At 43.0% G+C, this 19,969-nt stretch overlaps 1 protein-coding gene across 5 annotated transcripts in view; it reads right to left on the minus strand.

Moving 5' to 3' along the window:
* Nucleotides 1-880: 880 nt before the first annotated feature.
* The window catches only part of LOC119374584 (F-actin-uncapping protein LRRC16A), a 127,994-nt gene continuing 108,905 nt past the window's right edge, over nt 881-19,969 (minus strand). For all 5 annotated transcript variants that reach the window (XM_037644777.2, XM_037644750.2, XM_037644773.2 and 2 more), the window contains 3 exons: nt 17,216-17,513; nt 15,430-15,510; nt 881-6,247 (listed from right to left, as the gene is read on the minus strand). In XM_037644777.2, coding sequence (XP_037500705.1) covers nt 6,018-6,247; nt 15,430-15,510; nt 17,216-17,513 — 609 coding nt within the window. In that variant the 3' untranslated portion in view covers nt 881-6,017. The remainder of the gene's footprint in view (nt 6,248-15,429; nt 15,511-17,215; nt 17,514-19,969) is intronic.

Here is a 19,969-nt window from a genome sequence, read left to right on the forward strand (position 1 = left end):
TTTCGTGGTGGTTTGCTGCTGCACAAGGGAACTGAGGAAGCAATGAAAGTGCTTGAGAGCTACGAGAAGTGTGTATGCCCACTGCTGGTGAAGCGCACATAGGCAAGGATCAAGAGTTTTCTTTACTCCAAAATAAATTAGCAGTTCTTTCCAGAACAATGAGTTGTGTTGTTTAGTTTTTTTTTTGTTTCACCACTTTTTTTTGGCAGCCTGTATCGCAAGCAATTCAAGCTGTCTTTGCAGACTTTTCATATGTGCAGCCATGGATTAGCGGAAAACACAATGCTGCGTTAGCGTTTGGGTGTCGCTACATTACAACGTTAGACTTTGAAGCCAAGGTTAAAGTTTTATTTTTGAATTTAGCGCAGAAATCTCCGCCTATGACGTCACTGATTTCAAAGCATATTTTTCACATTTTGGTGACATTGCATGAACGAAATTTTATGAAACTTGGTATGTTAAGTCTATGGCGCCCTCAGAGGACAATGTACTTCATTTATACTGACTAGGAGCTACGTATGACCTAGTAGACGCCGTAAAAATACATGACATCACGGTGTTTGGTGTGGGAAATCGAAGGTGGCGTCGCTATCCACATTTTCTTTTCGTGCATTTTCTCGCTTACCAAGGATCTTCTTGCGGTAAGACTGGTGTTTTTGGTATTGTGAAATTGTAATTAACTAACAAAGAAAAATCATTTTTCTCTTCAGTGTCCCTTTAATAGTACTGCATATCTCCAGCTTTTAGCATGTACTAGAGGTCTTGGATGACGATTATCTGCATTTTAGAGTCTGCTGCTTTATGGCACCAAATGCAATCCACATGTAAGCTGTGTGAGAGTGACTTAAGGCCCAGAGAAAAATAACCAGTGAACAAAACATCGGTAAACATTCTTTTTCCTGTTTTATTTCATTATACATAACACTCGGGCTGGAAAAGGTTTCTTAACATACAACCAAAGAACCGAACCAAAGTTTCATGGGCATCAAACAATAATAAGGAGCGGAAGAGAGTTACTGGGAACGAGGTCCTCTGGAAACATACTATAGTCTGTCCATATTTTACAGAGAGTCTGTATGAATATAAAAGGTAGACATACAAAATTGCATAAGCTTTGCAATACAGTGAAAGACATTTCCTCCCACCAAGTTTGGAAGTGTCTACGTAAAAAGCACCAATAAGAACACAGCAAAATCTAGCACTCCAGAGCACTTCAGGAAGCATTTTTACCACTTCATATGATTCAAAAACATTTTTCTCTGCTGATGTAGTGAAAACATGGGTAAATGAGACCACTGCTACCTTGGATGGGCATGAAACAGCTACTCCAATCCAAAATCATAAGCGATGATTGTGTACACACTCTCAAGCACATGCAGGGAAACATAATAAAGAGTTCACACTCTAGCACTTATGCTGTAGAGAGAACACTGGAATAAACCTACAAGCTCCATGTTTCATAATATCTAGCACCAAATAGAAAGAAGAAAGAGGAGGAGGGGATAGCAACCTGGAACTTGCATTGCTGCAGCATATAACTACAACAGAAAACAATCCTTATATGGTATGCAGCAGAATGCTTCATGAGATACTGAATAACATCATGGAACATATAGATACATATAAGAAAATTATCTGGCTTGGAACACAGCCATTCCCATTTTTCTGATTAAAAAAAAGAAAAAGAATTGTGCCCTATCACCATATCCATAAGCTCAGAAAAAAAACTGCAGGCAGCAAGTTTCAATCACAACTGAAAGCAGCAATGTAAAACAGAAAGCACTGCTTTGATTCAAACAGTTAAGCTTCAAAGATAATCACAAGAGCTATCACAACACGGCTGGGAATGTAATGCACAGAAGAGGGTTAATACGACAGCAGTTGACACATACCAACGCCGACTATCATGGAAGAGTTTGCAGCCTGCTCAAATAACTGCTTTTGCATTCTAATACAATGTACACATCACGTAAGCATCCACAACCAAAAGTGGCCAACAGATTAAATCAACCCAACAACAGTACAAATCAATAGAAGTAAAACTGTGATAATGTTTTTTTGTTTTTTCTGAAACAACAACAAAGCCAGAGCTATGCACAAACCCTTCCATTCTGAAAAATGGAAGGGGTTGTTGGCAGCCCCATAGAAGCTAATACACAAAGACTTCTTGATGCACTGAAATGTTAAGCACCCAGAAAAGTACAAAATAAAAGTAAGTAGAAAATAAAAGTAGAAAAAGACTTTTAAGCCTGAAGTTAAATATAGACCCTCAGTACAGTCCTCCTGCACTGATAAAATTGTCACCCACATTTGAGGCATGTAAAAAGAAATGTGCACAAGAAAAAGAAACAAACCCATACACACCAGCTATGTAAACCTGCCCTTTATCATGGAAGCTGAGTAAGGACAAGAACATAACGACGTAAATTATTTTGGTTATTTAGCAGAATTGACTATAAAAAAACATGCTTTACTAGCAATCCTCCTGTGCATGGTATAATGTTTAAGTAGTGAGGGTTAAGCAGTGGAAAGGCTTTGACAAATAATAAATGTACAAAGGCATAGACAGAAAGCACACACATCATAGTAATGCCTCCAAGAAAATACACACACATGCACATACACAAAAGAAGGCTGCTGACTACTTGCGCAAAAGACGCTACAAGCGTACAACAGGCATTCAATATTGTTCACACGTAGCAGACAAAAATATGATCAAGGTACAGAGTGAGTAGTAACGACTGCCGAGTAAAAGCACAAGAAATGTGACAATAAAAAGTGCCAAAACATATTAGGTTCCTTGGCAAATAAGCATGCTGCACACATGTATGCACATAGACACACACTCACACAAATGCTTGCATGCACTTGTACACACAGTCACAATGCTGGATACAAGCAGATGTGGACACGATTTCCATGCCATACCACCTATGCTGCCCATGTAGAGTCCTTGGTGTGCCCCATTTAAGGCATACTACAGGAATGTGTTCAGTGCAGTTGTGACATTGGCAGGTAAGCTGTATATATACACAGAACTATGCAAGATTGCTTTAAATACTAGTGGAAATAACACTTAGAGTACTCGTGCTAACAAACTACGACTTAAGAATTTACGCCTAAATTAGTACAAGAGAAAGGAAAGGCAAGTTGTCTTATACTGAGTGTTTCAGTAAATGCCCTATTGCACTTTGTTTTCACACCCAAGGACTGCAAGAAATAGCTTAGCTAACTTCAAGGGTCCTCAAGCAGCAAAAGCATATTTACAATCCCTCAAATAACAGCACATGAACTCTAAACATGCAGAGCAAAGAAAAAAAAGTGAGCTGGTGGTGAAACTTGAGAGAGGACAAAAAGATGCAGGCTTGCAAACACCCATCAAACTCCACTTATCCAGTCCCGATATTTGCACCGGAATAGTAGATGTGGACAAGCTAAAATTTGTCCTTACTATGTAGAGTTGTCTTTGGTTAGACAACACCCTATCCATTACACTCCCTCGCTCTCCTCCCCTGAGATCACTTGGTGAGAGCCACTGTAATCTCTGAAGCACTTCCTTGCATGGCAAACTTGGGTATATAGATAAGGTGGCTTTTCCTTTGTGCAGTTAAAGACAGATTTAACGAAGTCATGCTTGTAGCCAAGAACTTTGTAAAAAGAAATGAAAAAATTCTTCAATACACTGTGGTTCAGATACGCAAAAGTGTAACTATATAAATGAAAAGATGCAGACAGAGAGATTTAAGCATAAAATATGGCGATTACATAATTCAAGTGTTAAAACTATATCTGTTTAGCCACATAAACTAGTAGAGTGGAGACAAAATAGTGAATTCTCACAGTGAAAATTATTCACAGTACCGCAAGGTATTTTAAATCAGGCTGAGAGCATATTTTCAACAAAGCAAACAGCATGCCACCCTGCAGGTCATGGTAACATGGCCCATCCTGATACAAGATGATGTGCACAGTAACGTCTTAGCTACTGCTCGATGTGTCTCAAAATGGCATCTTTATGGAAACAAAGTGCCTTAGGCATGGAACTGACTTATTCTGAGTTCCTTATATGAGAACTATAGCTATATTTGTGCTGCAGACAAAACTATTTGATTACTTGTATAGCTAAGGGTCATCCTCCTGCAGTGCCTGTAGAAAGAACAATCCACATGTTAACAGCAACTCCACAGAGCATACAAGTGATGCTGGCTGTTTCAAGATTGAGCTTTATGAATTTTTGTGTCGGCCATCCTGTGGCTGTCAACAATGCTACTTGTGTGCAAAGAGGTAGCATGGGGAAGTCTGATTAAGAGCATACTCAATGGGGAAAGAAAGAAAGAAAGAAAGAAAGAAAGAAAGAAAGAAAAGAAAAAGAAAAAGAAAGGAAGAAAAAGAAAGAAAGAAGGCAAAATTGTCTGAAGCCAGCATAGCCTGGAACTACATTTATTGCCAGGCAAATATTGAGCTGAAAGCTATTTTTGTCTAGCCATGCCAGAAATGAAAGATGACGATGAGAGCACAGCCCCTATCAAACACGGAATCAATATGTCCCCCATGTGTCATTTACAAGTTTATCAATAAACTCTGGTTGCATTTTGTAAACGTGGTTAAACAATAGGTCAGGAAATAAGCACCCAGAAAAAGACACTCATAGCCATACTGCTCGTGTGTTCCAGAGTGTGCTCATCAGCAAGAATGGAACACATTCAATGTTGCTGCCAGACTGCAGGAGGCACAGCAGTACTTGCCGCATGTTAAGTGCAAAGGCTTAATAAAAAAATGCAATCTAACAATTACTTTCATAAACTTAGAAAGCTATGATTTTGTTTTCTCAAGAAGAGTATCAGGAAATGACGAACTTTACAAGACAGAAAATTTCCTTAAACTGAAATTCGACTATGCACATTTTCACTTATTCCTTAGGCTACTTAGATGTCTTAAAAAAGAAGAGAAAACTTGCAACCAACAGCCTTATAACACTATCAAACTAAACCAGTACCCAAACCACGTCACTTGATACCAGGAATGCACATAATGTACACCCAACATTACTGCAATATGCTTATTTTTGTCAAACACAAACAGCTTACACCAGCATAAAAATTGGGCAGGCTAACAATTATGGGCCACAAAATTTCACTACAGTAAATACATAAACATGAAAAAAAAATCCAGTTTAACACACGCCAACACACAGTAAAAAGCCTAATGTTACATAATGGTACCCACTTCACTCGCACATCTGCTCAAAGCTTGTAAGCTTAATAGCAATGTTCAACTGGTGCAACACAGGTGATTTCTCAATGGCAAGAAGAGTTCCTCAACACCTCTATACTAAAATCACTATGTCCTTAACCATGGCTACAAACCTCCTACACAAGTTTGCAACCACCTACAAGAGAGAGAGCGAGAGAAAGATGAATAAAATCACTGGTGTTCTACAGTCATGACTTTGTGTCATGTTGAGCAGAGGCACTGGCCCCAGGACCCATAACACATTCACTCATGCATATGCACACACACATACATACACTCATATACACAAAGCTAACATATTTTTCTTGGTTCTACATGAGCAGATTTCCACACAACAGTGTACCGAATGCTGCATAAGAGAATTCTGGTCATATATACAGCTTTTCACAAGCTATTTCTATGCGATGACGGGTTTAAGTATTTTCATTAAGTGGCAGCTCTATCCTCAAACATTTTCTTTCACACTGACAAAAATATGACTACTGTAAGAGGAGTACTCCTACATTCAATGTAAAAAATAATAAAACTTTTGTCACACTGTTCCACAGGTAAAGAGAGTCTGATTTAATAGTTATTGCAACAGCATGGTAAAAAGAATACACGAAGTAACTCACCAGCTCCATGAAACACACCCAAGTACTGTACATGCACCCTTTCAACTCTTTCAAACCAATCAACCTTATTAGGCAGGAGACACACATTAGTGACACACACGCACATGCACACACATAAAGGGAAACAGATGTGACTTGACCAGCATCCTATCAGACGTCGACAATGTCGTCCGCTGGTGGAGCTGAAGATGTACCCTCCGAATCTCCTTCTGCCTTCTCCTTGGCCAGGGACGAAGTGGCCATGCCTGACGATCTTAATGAGGAGCCTGCAAAAAACGCAGCCCTGCTGGCCGCAGTGGAGGTGGCTGCTGACACCAAGGACCCATCTGACGAATCTTTGCCGTATACCGCTGCTCGTTTCCATGGTGCTCCTTCAGAAGCTGCGAAGACACACCAATTAAACTCTTAGTAATGTCATTCAAAACATAATAATAATCAATCAATCAATCAATCAATCAATCAATCAATCAATCAATCAATCAATCAATCAATCAATCAATCAATCAATCAATCAATGATTTATTTAACGTGCCCAGGAACAACCGTAGGGTCTTTGTGCTGGCGCACGCAAAAAAAACCAATAAAAATAAACAATACAATACAGACAGTTTTCAGAAATAAAAAGAGCAAAAACACGTAGACAAAGAGAAATGAACACAAAAGGGGAGGAGTAAAATAAGACAACACGAGAAATATTGACGGGGCATAAAAAATTAGATTGCATATATACAACTATGTGGAAAGACTGAGAAGGGAAGACTTTGTACATTGTGCCACACTATGTCAAAACAGTGCAAAGCTCGGATAAAAACAATGACTGTGGGCTATGAAAAACGTCAAGATCAAGAAAATTAACATTATAGAGACTTTGTATTCTGTGAACGGTAGAGTGTTGGAAGAAGCAGGCGGGTACATGAAACGGTCTGTTCTCTCTGGTTAACTTACGCGGAATTCGAAAATTTACACAATTGAGAAGTACAGGGCAGGATATGATACCGTGGACTAGCTTGTAAAGAAATAAGAGATCAGAGCGATTTCGTCGGCAGTGAAGTGATGGCAGTGATAATAATTCAGCAGTACTTGAACGAGATCCAGAGTCATTTTTAGCAAAGCGATGGTTATATATGCTGAGGAATTTTTTCTGGACTCGTTCAATGGTGTTACCGCTGGATTGAGCAATGCCATTCCATATCACGGACGCATACTCAAGTTGCGGAAGACATATTGCCGTGTACAATTTGTGTAGGGCCATGGGAGACCTGAATTCTCGAGATATTCTACAAACACATCTGAGAGAATGAAGGCCCCGCATAGCAGCACGCTTAATGTGAGAAGAAAAGTTTAACGCGCTGTCAACAACAACACCAAGATCACTGATTTCATAAACCTTGCATAACGGCACAGAATTGACAGAGTATTGAAATGACACGCTAGATGTTTTGCAAGTGATAGACGTGAATTTTGTCTTCGAGGTATTCAGAGAAAGGTTATTACCGTCACACCATTCGGAAAAAGAGCGCAAGTCTGACTGCAGCAAGCGACAGTCGTTAACTGAATGAATTTCCTTAAAAATCTTGATGTCATCGGCATACAAGAGGAAAGAAGAATTACGAATGGCAAAAGAAACATCATTAACGTAAATTAAAAATAGGAGTGGGCCTAATACCAACCCTTGAGGGACCCCACTAGTCACTTTATACAAAGAAGACGTTTGGCCATTTACGGCAACATAACAATATCTATTGAGCAGATAGCTCTGCAGGAGATTCACAACTGCAGTGATGCTACCGAGGACTTCTGATTTGGAGCAATTTTCGGAGCAGCAAAATTTCCGTTTTGGAGCACATTGGAGCAGCAAAATTTTCATCTTGGAACACTTTGGAGCAGATAATTTTGCATCTCGGAGCACACTGGAGCAGCGAATTTTACATCCTGGCCTGAGTGCACTACAGAAGCATATTGCAATCACATTCAAGCACCGGAATATTACTATGGGGCTCTTATGAAGGCTAGAAATATTTCGATTCATTGCAAATCTCATGGAAAAAATCATCTCAGGAGTACTCCATATTTCACTCGCTAATGAAAAATAAAGGCTCATGCAGTTGAGTGTTCTGGATTAACCTCTTCGGCGATTATTTTCGACACTAGCAAATAAACAGAATACCAGATCAATAAAATTGCACTTTATGAAATAACTCTAAATGCATCTATGTGGTTATCAGCAGACATTCTAGACAAACACCGTTATGTACAGCAGTGCCTCAATGCCAAAGAGCCAAACTATCCCTAATGCATTCCCCTAAGAAAACTCCAAGGCGAAAGCCTGATTATTTTTCTTCTCGATTGACAGGTTGATCCTCCCTAGAGCACTGCACGGGCCGTATTTTACGGCCCGGGCCCGGCCCGGGCTCGCTTTATGAAGCCCGAGCCCAGCCCGGGCCCGTGGTTCCAAGCGCGGGCCCGGGCCCGGGCGTACATGACCGAACCCAGCCCGTGCCCGGGCCCGGGCGTACTTGACCGTACCCAGCCCGAGCCCGGCCCGGGCCCGGGCTTTCATTACTAAACTAATCCAGGGCGCGCTTGTTCATGACCAGGCCCGACTCGGGCCCGCTAGAGGATATTAGTTGTTGATGATGATTATTAATAATGCCGTGCGCTTTGTAGCGGGCGATCGGACGGAAAATCCGGTGTGTACATGCATCGAAATGTTGCTTTGCCTGCGGTGGTAGCTCAGCGGTTAAGCTGTTCCGCTGTTAAGTCCAAGGACGCGGGTGCGATTCCCGCGGCAATTTGATGGGGGCGAAATGAAAGAACACCCGTGTATATGCTTATCTTTAGGTGCACGTTAGAGAACTCGAGTTGGTCGAAATTGATCCGGTGCCACTACGGCGTGCCTCGTAATCATATCGTGGTTTTGGCACGTAATACCAAGGAATATAAATGAAGTGTATCGTACGTGTCAGCCTCGAATAAAAGACCGATATCTTTATGCCTCCCATGGGAACAACCGTGATCTGGCCCATTGTTAGTGCTGTTAATATATATATATATATATATATATATATATATATATATATATATATATATATATATATATATATATATATATATATATATATAGTCGTGTCACTTCAGCTTGGCACAGTATACCTTAGACCATGGAATGCATAACATTCGCGTGTGCTCGAAGGCCCGACTTACGCCTTTTAATGAGCGGGTCCGAGTCCGGCCCGGCCCGCGGCTTCAAGCCCGGGCCCGGCCCCGGCCCGCGGCTTCAAGCCCGGGCTCCTCACCTGCACCAGGTGAGGTGCAGAAAGCATGCAGAGAAGGAGGGGGAGGATTAGAGCACTGCACGGGCCCGGGCCGGCCCGAAAGCCCGGGCCCGGCCCCGGCCCGCGGCTTCAAGCCCGGGCCCGGCCCGGGCCCGCACTTTCGAGCCCGAGCCCAGCCCGGGCCCGCCGGAAAACGCTTCGGACGGCCCGGACCGGCCCGCGGGCCGGGCCCGGGCTTTCGGGCCGGCCCGGGCCCGTGCAGTGCTCTAATCCTCCCCCTCCTTCTCTGCATGCTTTCTGCACCTCACCTGGTTTTGCGCTAGCTCCATGATCGGCGCACCGATTACGGAAGCATTGTAAAGCGACGATGTCATGTGATGGCGTCATCACGTGACATCACGATATATGACGCCATGATGACGTCACAAGTTTTGACGATCTACGACGTGATGATGACGGCATCATATGATGATTATTTTTTGCATCAATCGATTTACGCCGCCGACGGTCAATTTTCGTGTTTGATAAAGCATCTGAGGCTTTCGCATTAATATTGCGTATTAAACGTTAACAATCTGGCCTTACATACCAAACTGTCCTCCACCATGTCACCTCTTTGCCATGCGCGAAACAGCTTCGCTTATCATCCACTTCACAGAGTGAAATGGCTCCTCAACTTTTTTAAAATATTTATTGTGATAACAATTATATGGACACTCGCCGCGGATTTTTGCCGTCGCTATTGCCGTAATTTTCTGTATAAAGACCAAATTAATAACATCACCACGCGCATTCTAGCCGCAGGTAAAAGCTCGCGAGCGCTGGCGACGAACGCGGCTGAAGCGGAGATTAAACTAGCCGGCCGTTTGTCTCCGTCGCACGGACAGCGCATGAGATAACATCTTCCCGTGTGCGGGCCTGCAGTCGATTGCTCATCAAACAGAAAGGAAACGTCCCACCCGTCTTTCGTAAGGAGCATGAAAGGACGCCAGGGGAGCGGAGGGGGGGGGGGGGGACCGCATCGTTCGAAGGGCGCTGTCGCTTGCGCGCGCGCTATCTCGAGGCATGAGGAGACGGCTCGTAAACTTGCTGTGCTCTCAACGCTTACTTCGTGTTTAGAGAACTCAAAGCAAGAAAATGCTTCGGTTCCTGGAGCGGTCATATTCCCTTAAACCAGTGTTTTGTTGAGTTACGCGAGATCGGATCCAAAATAGTTAGCTGCTAGCCTTACTTCGTTTAACAATACAATTTGTTGGTATCGCAGTCATTGCTTCGCCCTTAAGCGAAACTGAGTTTTTTAACCGTGAGCTATTCACCCTCGAAAGGGAGGGGCGGACCTGTAACATGGGGTAGCCGCTTCAGTGTGGGCCGTCAGCGACGGGCCCGCTACTGACAGCAGCGCACTTGCGGCTGCTCCGACCAGGAGATATGCTTTTATTAATGAGACGACATTTTTAAAAAGCAAGCACAAAATTCGAATTGGAACCCTAGCACGTGAGCTCGAAAGGGCAGGGCCTTTTAGGGGGTATTTACCGCAGAGTGATTACAAACTCGGACGTGCTGGTATAAGCAATTACGAAAAAGCTCTTGCGAATAAAGATCCATGGATGAAGTATATCTGAGAAAAAGTGTGAACGCGTTTCCACCGTTCGCGTGCTTTTCCATAAACGCGAAGCAAGGAAAATTCGATATTGTCCCATATATCTACTGCTAGCGATCCCAGATTTCATTCCGCGATGTCCGGAAACAGAATTGACAGACATTTTAGCAGCACACATGTAGTTATAACTGAACATTGCTTTCCTTACGTGCCGTACGACGCTTGAAACGAGCTATCAGCAGCGTTTCTAGAACAGACGACGTCCGCCGATGAATCGCCGTCGCACTTTCTCGCTACCGATAGGCCTAGACGTCACGAGCCTGTGCGGAGAGCGCGTTTTGCTGTCGAGCCAACTTGCAGAACAGAAGGTGCGTCGGCACCGTGCATGGCATCGTGGCTTACTCGGGACGCACGCGCGAGCGCTATTTATTCAGCGGAATAATTCTTGGTCCATGGTTGCGACTTTGGCAGCCCCAAGATCAAACTGCACATGTCCTGACGCGCCGGCCGTGCGATTGCCGGTGATAGACGCCCCCAAACCCGAGACTTTGGCGCAGTTTGGCGCAATTTTCGTCGATATTATCAGGATGGCGCAGTAAATACAATTTGGCGCACTTTGGCGCAGTTGGCGCAGGAGTGGAATCACTGCAACGGACAAGTCAACATCAAAGTGCGCAAGTTTAACCATAATCAGCGTGTGGCTGACTACGTCAAAAGCCTTGCTCAGGTCACAGTAAATTACGTCAACCTGTCCTCTCTGAGAAATAGGTGTGGAGATCTGCGTCATGAAACTAGCAAGATTTGTGGTAGTTGAGCGGCCAGCGAGAAAACCATGTTGATTAGGAATCAATGAGTTTTTCACACTAAAAGACAATATGTCGTGAAGAGCCAGCTCGAAGATCTTTGATGTGGCACATAGTAGAGAAATCGGGCGATAATTAGAAGCATCTGTTTTAGAGCCCGACTTAAATACTGGAAAAACACGAGCAGTTTTCCACATGCTTGGAAATGTGGAAGTGTCCAGGCAGTTATTAAATATCGTAGTTAGTACTGGGACAAATATACTACCATAAGCTTTTAGTATGGCGGAGGGGATGCCATCTGGCCCACATGATAAGGATGGTTTTAAGCGCTTAATGCATTCGCAGATAAGATTTTCATCCAGCGACAAAGCACTGGATGAGCTAACCGCCTTGGGCTGTTGTCTGACATCAGTGCTAGAGTCTGAGGCCTTATAAACGGATGAGAAATGCGTGGCAAAACAGTCAGCGACGGCATGCACTTCTACACCATTTGAGTCCAGTAGTCTGAAGGACTCTCCGCTTTTGCTGGACCGTTTACGTACATACTTCCAAAACTCAGCCGGCCTGTCAGCGGCGCTTTTTTCTAAGAATTCAATATACGAACTATGATCCCGTTTATATAGGCGTTTAGAGAGAGTTCGAAGGAAGCTGAACTCTTCCTTCCACTCGCTGGATGGAGAACATTTAGATTTCCTGTGTGCGTGATCTTTATGCTTCAGTGCACTGATAAGTTCAGATGAGAACCAGTGGGGATATTTACGTTGTTTAGGTGTATATTGGGGAATAAAATTACGCATGCTGCTCAGTACAAGCTCCGTAAACCGATTAACCTGCTCATCAACATTTGGTTTGTCAGTAACCTGTGACCACTCAACGGTAGACAAGTGATGATAGAGGCCCGTGTAATCACCTCGCTTGAAGGCAAATCTCGGAGATTTGTTTACGTAACTGCTGAAGCTCGTTGTTTCGGCTGATGCGGATAATCTTACGTTAAGTGGTGGGTGGAATTTGTCCGGACGTACACGAGAGATGTCGGAGCGGGAAACTTCAAGGGGTTGATCGTTTGACACACACAGGTCTAAGACGTTGCCACTGGAATTGACGACTGAGTTATGTTGCAGTAGGGAATTAAACGCCAGAAAGTCCAAGAGCAGGCTGCACTTTTTCTCTATAATAATAATAATAATAATAATAATAATAATAATAATAATAATAGAGAGTTTTAGCTTGAACGTATACTTCTTTACGTTACCGTGTTACCGGATACCGGATAGAATCTGCGCATGCGCGAACCTTTACGGAACGTAAACTTTTGCGGAACGTAAACTACTTGCCGGATAGGCTTTACGTTCACGGCCCTATCTCACAAATCCACCTTCGTTCGTGGCTACTCGCGATATCCGCTTCGCGGACACTCCAGCCGCCGAGTCAAAATAAGCCGAAGTGCAAGCGTCACTTACAATCACCTTGTTTAAGCCGGATTACCGAGGCTAGAGTGACCTAGAATACCGAATCTGCAAACGTGAGAGGCCTAAAGATGCTGACAGGTTGGATAGGTGGCGCCATCTAGCAGGGCCAAGGTGTACCAGGCAAGCACAAAATTGTTACTGCAGAAACATCGGGCATTCTACTTCTAATGTAAATGCCTTGCAGCGGCATAATTATGAATGCCCTTTTAATCATTTTTTCCCCTCAAGAACACTAAGCGAAAACAAACGTGTTCATGAATGTGGTTGAACGAAGCGCCACAAGATGTCAACACCATTGCCCGGTAACCCGGTATTGCTACACCCCTTCACTTATACCGGGATACTGCACACGCTAAAAACCTCTCATGATTTTGGCACAGCGTAATTCAATATTATCTAAATTAAATGTAGTTTAATGGCAGTTATCATCACCATTTAGTGGTTTGCGCAAACGTAAAGGTTTACGTACGTACGTAAAGGTTTACGTTTGAGCAGCTAAAAAACTTTAGTAAAACTCGAGTTCCGGTAAAACGGTAAACGTAATCCGGTAACGGTAACGTAAAGAAGTATACGTTCAAGCTAAAACTCCCTAATAATAATAATAATAATAATAATAATAATAATAATAATAATAATAATAATAATAATAATAATAATCCTTCCTCTTCCTTCCTTTTACACTTGCACACACACAAAATTAGAGAGAAGAAGCACGAGTAAGACACCTGCAAACATACACAGCAATAACACTACGCTAAATGCTGGTCAGTTAGCATCTTTTTCACCTGAGAGTGTCTTGAGAAGTACATTAATGGTGAAGATTAACAGCGCGAGGTACTCACGTGCGGAAATACAGGTAAGAGAGGACCGAGGAAGCAAAAGAATGACAACCACGAGTGCTGACTTTGAACATGTGCTGGACACGTTCCTTGCCAAATGTGCCATGCCAACACATGTGCCCAACACACAGACACTGTAATAATAATAATAATATCTGGGGTTTAACGTCCCAAAACCACCATATGATTATGAGAGACGCCGTAGTGGAGGGCTCCGGAAATTTCGACCACCTGGGGTTCTTTAACGTGCACCTAAATCTAGGTACACGGGCCTCAGACATTTTCGCCTCCATCGAAAATGCAGCCGCCACGGCCGGGATTTGATCCCGCGACCTTCGGGTCAGCAATCGAGCGCCATAACCACTAGACCACCGTGGCGGGGCACACAGACACTGTGATCCACAACACAAAAATTGCAGGGCCTTGTAAAGAAGGATTGAACAAAACGGAAAGGCCCTGTGTACTAGAAATGCACTGAATAAGAATGGCAATGTGGGCGAGTTATTTTATGTTCATGGCGAAGATGAACGTGGCTTATCTATGCAAGAATGTGCCATCATCAGCACGGTTGACATGGGCATGAGAGTGGCACCACGGAAGAGTCAGTGCTTCAAATGCAATGTGTTGTTAAACTAGCCAAGGCGTCATGTTCAAATGGCGCCTTCAGCATGATTGATGTGGGCGTGAGAGTGGCACCGCGGAAGAGTCAGTGCGTCAAATGCAATGCGTTGTCAAACTAGCCAAGCCGCCACATGTGGACGTTGCTACGTTCAAATGGCGCCTTCATGTTGATTGATGTGGGTGTGAGAGCGGCACTACAGAGTCAGTGCATCAACTATAATTTGTCAAACTAGCCAATATGCCCCATTCAAATGGCACCTTCCACATGATTTACGTGGACGTAACAGCAGGACCCGTGGAAGAGTCAGCGCGTCAAATGTGATGCGTCGTCAAACTAGTCAAGCCGCCGCACGTGTATACTTCTACGTTCAAATGGCGCCTTTGGCATGGTCGATGCGGGCATGCACCCTAATGTGCAGCAGAGTCAGGAGTTTGTGTGTGCTATTGATACGTGTGTGTAGCCTAGTGTGTAGCATTCATAAATGCCCATTGTGCCCCTTCCATCTGCAGATGTGTTCTGGAAAAGCCTGCTGCGTGTTAACAGAGTGCACATGAGTTCGATACATTTCTTTTACATGCGACACTGTTCAGAAGAAAATTTAAAATATATTAGATTTTTGAGGTGATATAGTCAGAGTTCAATGTAGACAATAATTCAATATATCAATATATCGAGGTTTGACTGTACTTCACAAAATCAACAACGATGATGATACTGTTGCTTCTGGTGTGGCATCCAAATAGTCTAACACGTGGCTTATGGAAAATAATCCCTAACAAATGCAAAGCTCTGCATCAACACTAACTTCCTCCACCTTTTCTTTTTATCTTCTCAGTAGTGCAGTTTAAAATCAGTTTGTCCCAACAACTATTCTAATACTGATATTACTTCAAACCTAACTGAATATTGGCCACTTCCAGTATGCTTCGTTTAAAGAAAACAAAGAGGACTTACATTTATTGCTGCTGTCCAAAGAGTCTGCTTCATCTGGTGTCCTAGCTCTTGTTCTCAGACCCTCATCACTGGAGAATTCTCCTAAGAGAAACACAAACAAAAATAAAACAGTGAACATCTACTTGGCAAGCAAGAAATCAGAAAAAAATAATGAGTAGGAGAGCATATATTACGACTCACTTGTTTAAGTACAAACAAAGCAACAGTGTTGGATTGAATTAGAGCTAAGCTTAGCCACACAACTCCTTCACACTAAGCACTGAGCATTCAAAGCACCTGTTACCAGACTGTAGTTGGCGATATGACGATCTCTTGGCATGTCCACATAGATGGTACTCCATCAGCCTTCACCACTTCCGACTACATGTTCTGCCCTGCCTTGGGCTTCCTGTGCATGTTTGCTTCAGCTTTTCAAACATCTCCTTTTTTACACTTTAAGGTGTCCATCGCCAGGGGAGAAATAGACTCTATGTAATTCGACCCGACCAGTAGGAGGCATACCTCCCTTCTTGTTATTTGGCAGTCAGGCTATCTGCTGCTTCTCTGCCCTTCTCAGTCATGCCGAAAGGAAAGACACTCAGGAGTGTGTTGATTCGCCAGTGGTCACTTGAATCATCAAGCTACAGAATAAATGGAGAGACTGTGTTCTGCGAACAGTGCGAAACAAGGGACAATGGCATGGCTATGTTTAACTGTTGGCGCCTTCATCATAAACAATAAAAATTTTGTTGTTTTCCCGTTTTAGATACAGGTCACGAAAGTCTTCGTTTGAAATTATTTGCATTTATGCAAAAGTTTATCGTGGCTATATTAATGATGTTGGAGGCCTAAAACATGGTTTTGCCTGCCTATTTTTGGAGCCTAAAATGCACTTTTTTAATGCCTAAAAATCGTGCCTCCAATCATCACCATCATCAACAGTATCAACAAAGTGTGCAGTTATGCAGGCATACACATTGCCTGACGTGTTGCCCAACGTATGGCCTGCATAGAGGATACTTCACTCCTAAGCAAAATTATGAATTATGGCGTAGTGGGCACCTAGTAACTGCATTTGCAGTAGACATTCTAGTAGAGTTTAAAACATCTGTTACACGCACAGACGTTCGTTTCCTTGCAGCATGGTTGAAGTGTCCACCGATAAGCAAAGCATGGCAAGCGAATGAGAAGGCGATGCAAATGGGACCCGATTACGCTATCACGTTCCCCTCTAGAAGATGAAGCTTAAGCATCCTCCAAATTTTCTTGGACCATCTTGGTGCAGGAAGTTGGAAATGTAGCACCTTGGCGTAAGTCGAACAGCTACACTACCTCTGATACATGTCCACTATATAACCCAACATAAACACATAGTTTGACTATGTTTTTTTTTTTTGCAAGGTTAACCCTCACGATATGGAAGGTAAGAGGTGAAAAAAAAAAGGACAAGACGGTTCCAAAGTACGAGCGAAAGATTCAACAGGGGGACATTAAAACGCAACTATTACAGCCCAAGGTGCTGTCTATGAAAAGTGAGGGCCAACGCAGTGTGATACCTTCACTGAGGGATATTAAAGTGTAAAAAATGTGGAGTTTGCTAAACCAGCATGGTCTGCCTTCCAAGAACATGGTATGGGTAAATGTGGGTGATCGAACCCATAAAACACTCAAGTCTATAGTGTTCCAATGCACCTAATGCCTGCAGATAGCAGACCACCCAGTAAGGACACTGCTGGTTCTAGTAAGAGTTACACTTCCCTTTACAAGTAGTCAGGTAACCATAATCTGGCCTCCATAAGTTAGTTACCTGACAACCGGGATTCCATTGTGCCAACCATTGACTTTGGTCGTGGCTTTGGTGCAACAGGCGGTGGCGGACGACCACATTTCAAGGCTGCAACTGTCTTCGGTGAACTGCCCGGGGTACTTAGCTGAGGTGAAGAGGGAACATTCTCTGAGGGACTGATGCAGCTCTTTTCTCGAGGATAATATTCAGTCGGAGAACGCAATGACTCGGCAAGCCCTGTTGGCTTAAGCCGAACTGATGGAAAAGGCCCAGTGTCCTTGGGAGACTCAAGAGGACCAGTACCTTTTTCCTCAGACACCTGAAATAAAATGGGAACAAGTGAAACCAGCTCTTTGCTTCTACAACTTCCATGTCCACATCCTGTCAAGAAGTTATCCTTCTGGGACCATATTTACAACTTCTAGGGATGAGTGAGGCTGGAACTTTATAGTGTACCATTTATGAAAGCTACCCAGTAAATACTCCACTGATCCATTGGAGGCAAACTCTGACCACGTTGAAGTACCAGTCATGTAAAAAATCGCATACACAGTTGAACTTAAGTAACAAGCTGGCCCTTCTCTTTTGTATCATAAAAACTATTAATTTATAAGCACTTGCCAATATATTTAATGAAAGGTGCCATTAAAAAACTTTACACAACTGTGTACTTCTTTGCTATGTGGTTTTGTATAAGCTTGCCACTTCAGTGTGAGAACAGAAGGTTCCCGTATTGTAAAGACATACCAGGCTGCCTTATCCTATCAGATCTAGCAAGATCCGCTGCCCATGGAAGACAATGTATAGAAATAATTTTATTACTAGTGTTTTCATTTCTGGCACTAGCACATTAGTGTAAACATTGCGTTAAAAGCTATAAGAAAACAATGTAACAAAACCGATATAAGAAATTAGGTCTACCCCATGCACTGTGAGAATCAGAGAAAACGTTTTGACATAACACCAATGTATAACAGGTAATAAACCAAAGTAATAATAATAATAATAATTTGTGGGGTTTTACGTGCTAAAACAACAACAGGGTCCATAGCAACTTTGAAGAAAACAATTCAAGGGTTTTTAAGGACTTTCAAGCACCTAACGAATAATCTTCAAGGACTTGAAACAACACTTGTTGAGACCATAGAAAAAGCAAACACCAATTTTTACACCATGAAGCACATTTTTCATTGCACACAAGTCAAAGCCGGCACTTTTTCACAATTAATAGTGACCTAAAGGAGTTTTCACAGTTCCTTTCTTCGCTCATATTTTGTTCACTACAGGTTTTATGGCATTACACTGTTTTCCGCAGGTTTCAGTATTCTTCTGCTAGTTTGCTTAAACTGATTCACCTCACAATATGGATGTATTGCATGAGCGCGCGCGCGCGTGCGCGCGCACACACACACACACACACACACGCACACACGCACACACACACACACACACACACACACACACACAAAATGTGCATCACCAGCCTTAGAATTTTTTCAACTTATATGAATATATAGATGACATAATTGCCACTAATATAACACAAAAATGCAGGAAAGAAACACAAACATGACAACACGGGCAGCACTACCAACTTACTTTGTGTCATTTTAGGGGCAATTATATCACATAGAAAGTACCAACTAGACCATGAACACATTCACCTGATGAGTATATATGCACATACACTACCTCATTTACGAAGGGGTCGGGAACCCTTCCCTCCCGCCACTGCCACAAAATAATATCCTCGTTAACCCTCTGATCAAAAGTAGGCATGTGCAAATATAACTTTTTGGGCTCAAAGTGAATGGCAATTACTGTTGAATAATTTTGAGGTGAATTCGAATAGTAGCAGGATTTGAATGGCAGTAGAATGCAAATTACATGTGGAAAAATACTTTAAGATTTTAAAAATTTCTCATACTTAGGCAATATAAGATGCTAATAAAAAAAATGACTGGAGTGAAGAAGTGTGACTTCGCACTGGTACAGATTCCTCCTGACAAGATGGTTTCATGGCACCGCAGTCGTGTGGTGCAGTGAAACCATGTTTAAAGGGACCGACAACTGACCAGAATATGACTCCACTGATGTAAAGATTGTCCGTGGCACTGACTCAAACCAACCCTGTTTTTTTCGTGAGAGATGGATTTATATTTTCATTTCTTAATTGAAAGTCGCGAAAAATGACCTGTGGCGCCTCTGGTGGCAAAAACATGAATGATCCGATGAAGACGGCCACGTGACCGTTGATTGCTGTACGCGGTCGACGATTTTATTGTTAGTATTGAAATATTGTTCGTTTCTTCATACTATTAAAAGGTATTACTCCACAATAATGTACATATAGGCCTGCGTTAGTAGTATGCATTAAAGTGGCGCTGCCTTCGCTTGACGTAATGATCCCATGCTCGTCAGCGCGTCTTGAGCGACTTTTCAGCGTGCTCATGCAACCGTGCACGCAGTTGCCAGGTCACTAAGATTTTGGAGCGACATAGTTTTGCTAGCTACGCCTAGTCTCAGAAATGACGGGCGCTGCTACTCGGTGCGGCCGTGCATGTGCACAGTTACATTTTCGATTACTTGGCTTGGCTCGTGTATCGAGAGAGTAATGACGCCGGGACAAGCCGTCCATGACACAGGCGCAGGCAACCTTGGGCGCAGGCGCACACAATGCTGTACAAATACCGGGAAGGTGTATAAAGCCACATTGTCTCATTGTAACTGTAACAGCTTGCTATTTTCAAAAATGGTTGGAAAGCTCAAAATAAA

This window comes from Rhipicephalus sanguineus, chromosome 1 (assembly GCF_013339695.2).
Source record: "Rhipicephalus sanguineus isolate Rsan-2018 chromosome 1, BIME_Rsan_1.4, whole genome shotgun sequence".
NCBI classification, from domain to species: domain Eukaryota; kingdom Metazoa; phylum Arthropoda; class Arachnida; order Ixodida; family Ixodidae; genus Rhipicephalus; species Rhipicephalus sanguineus.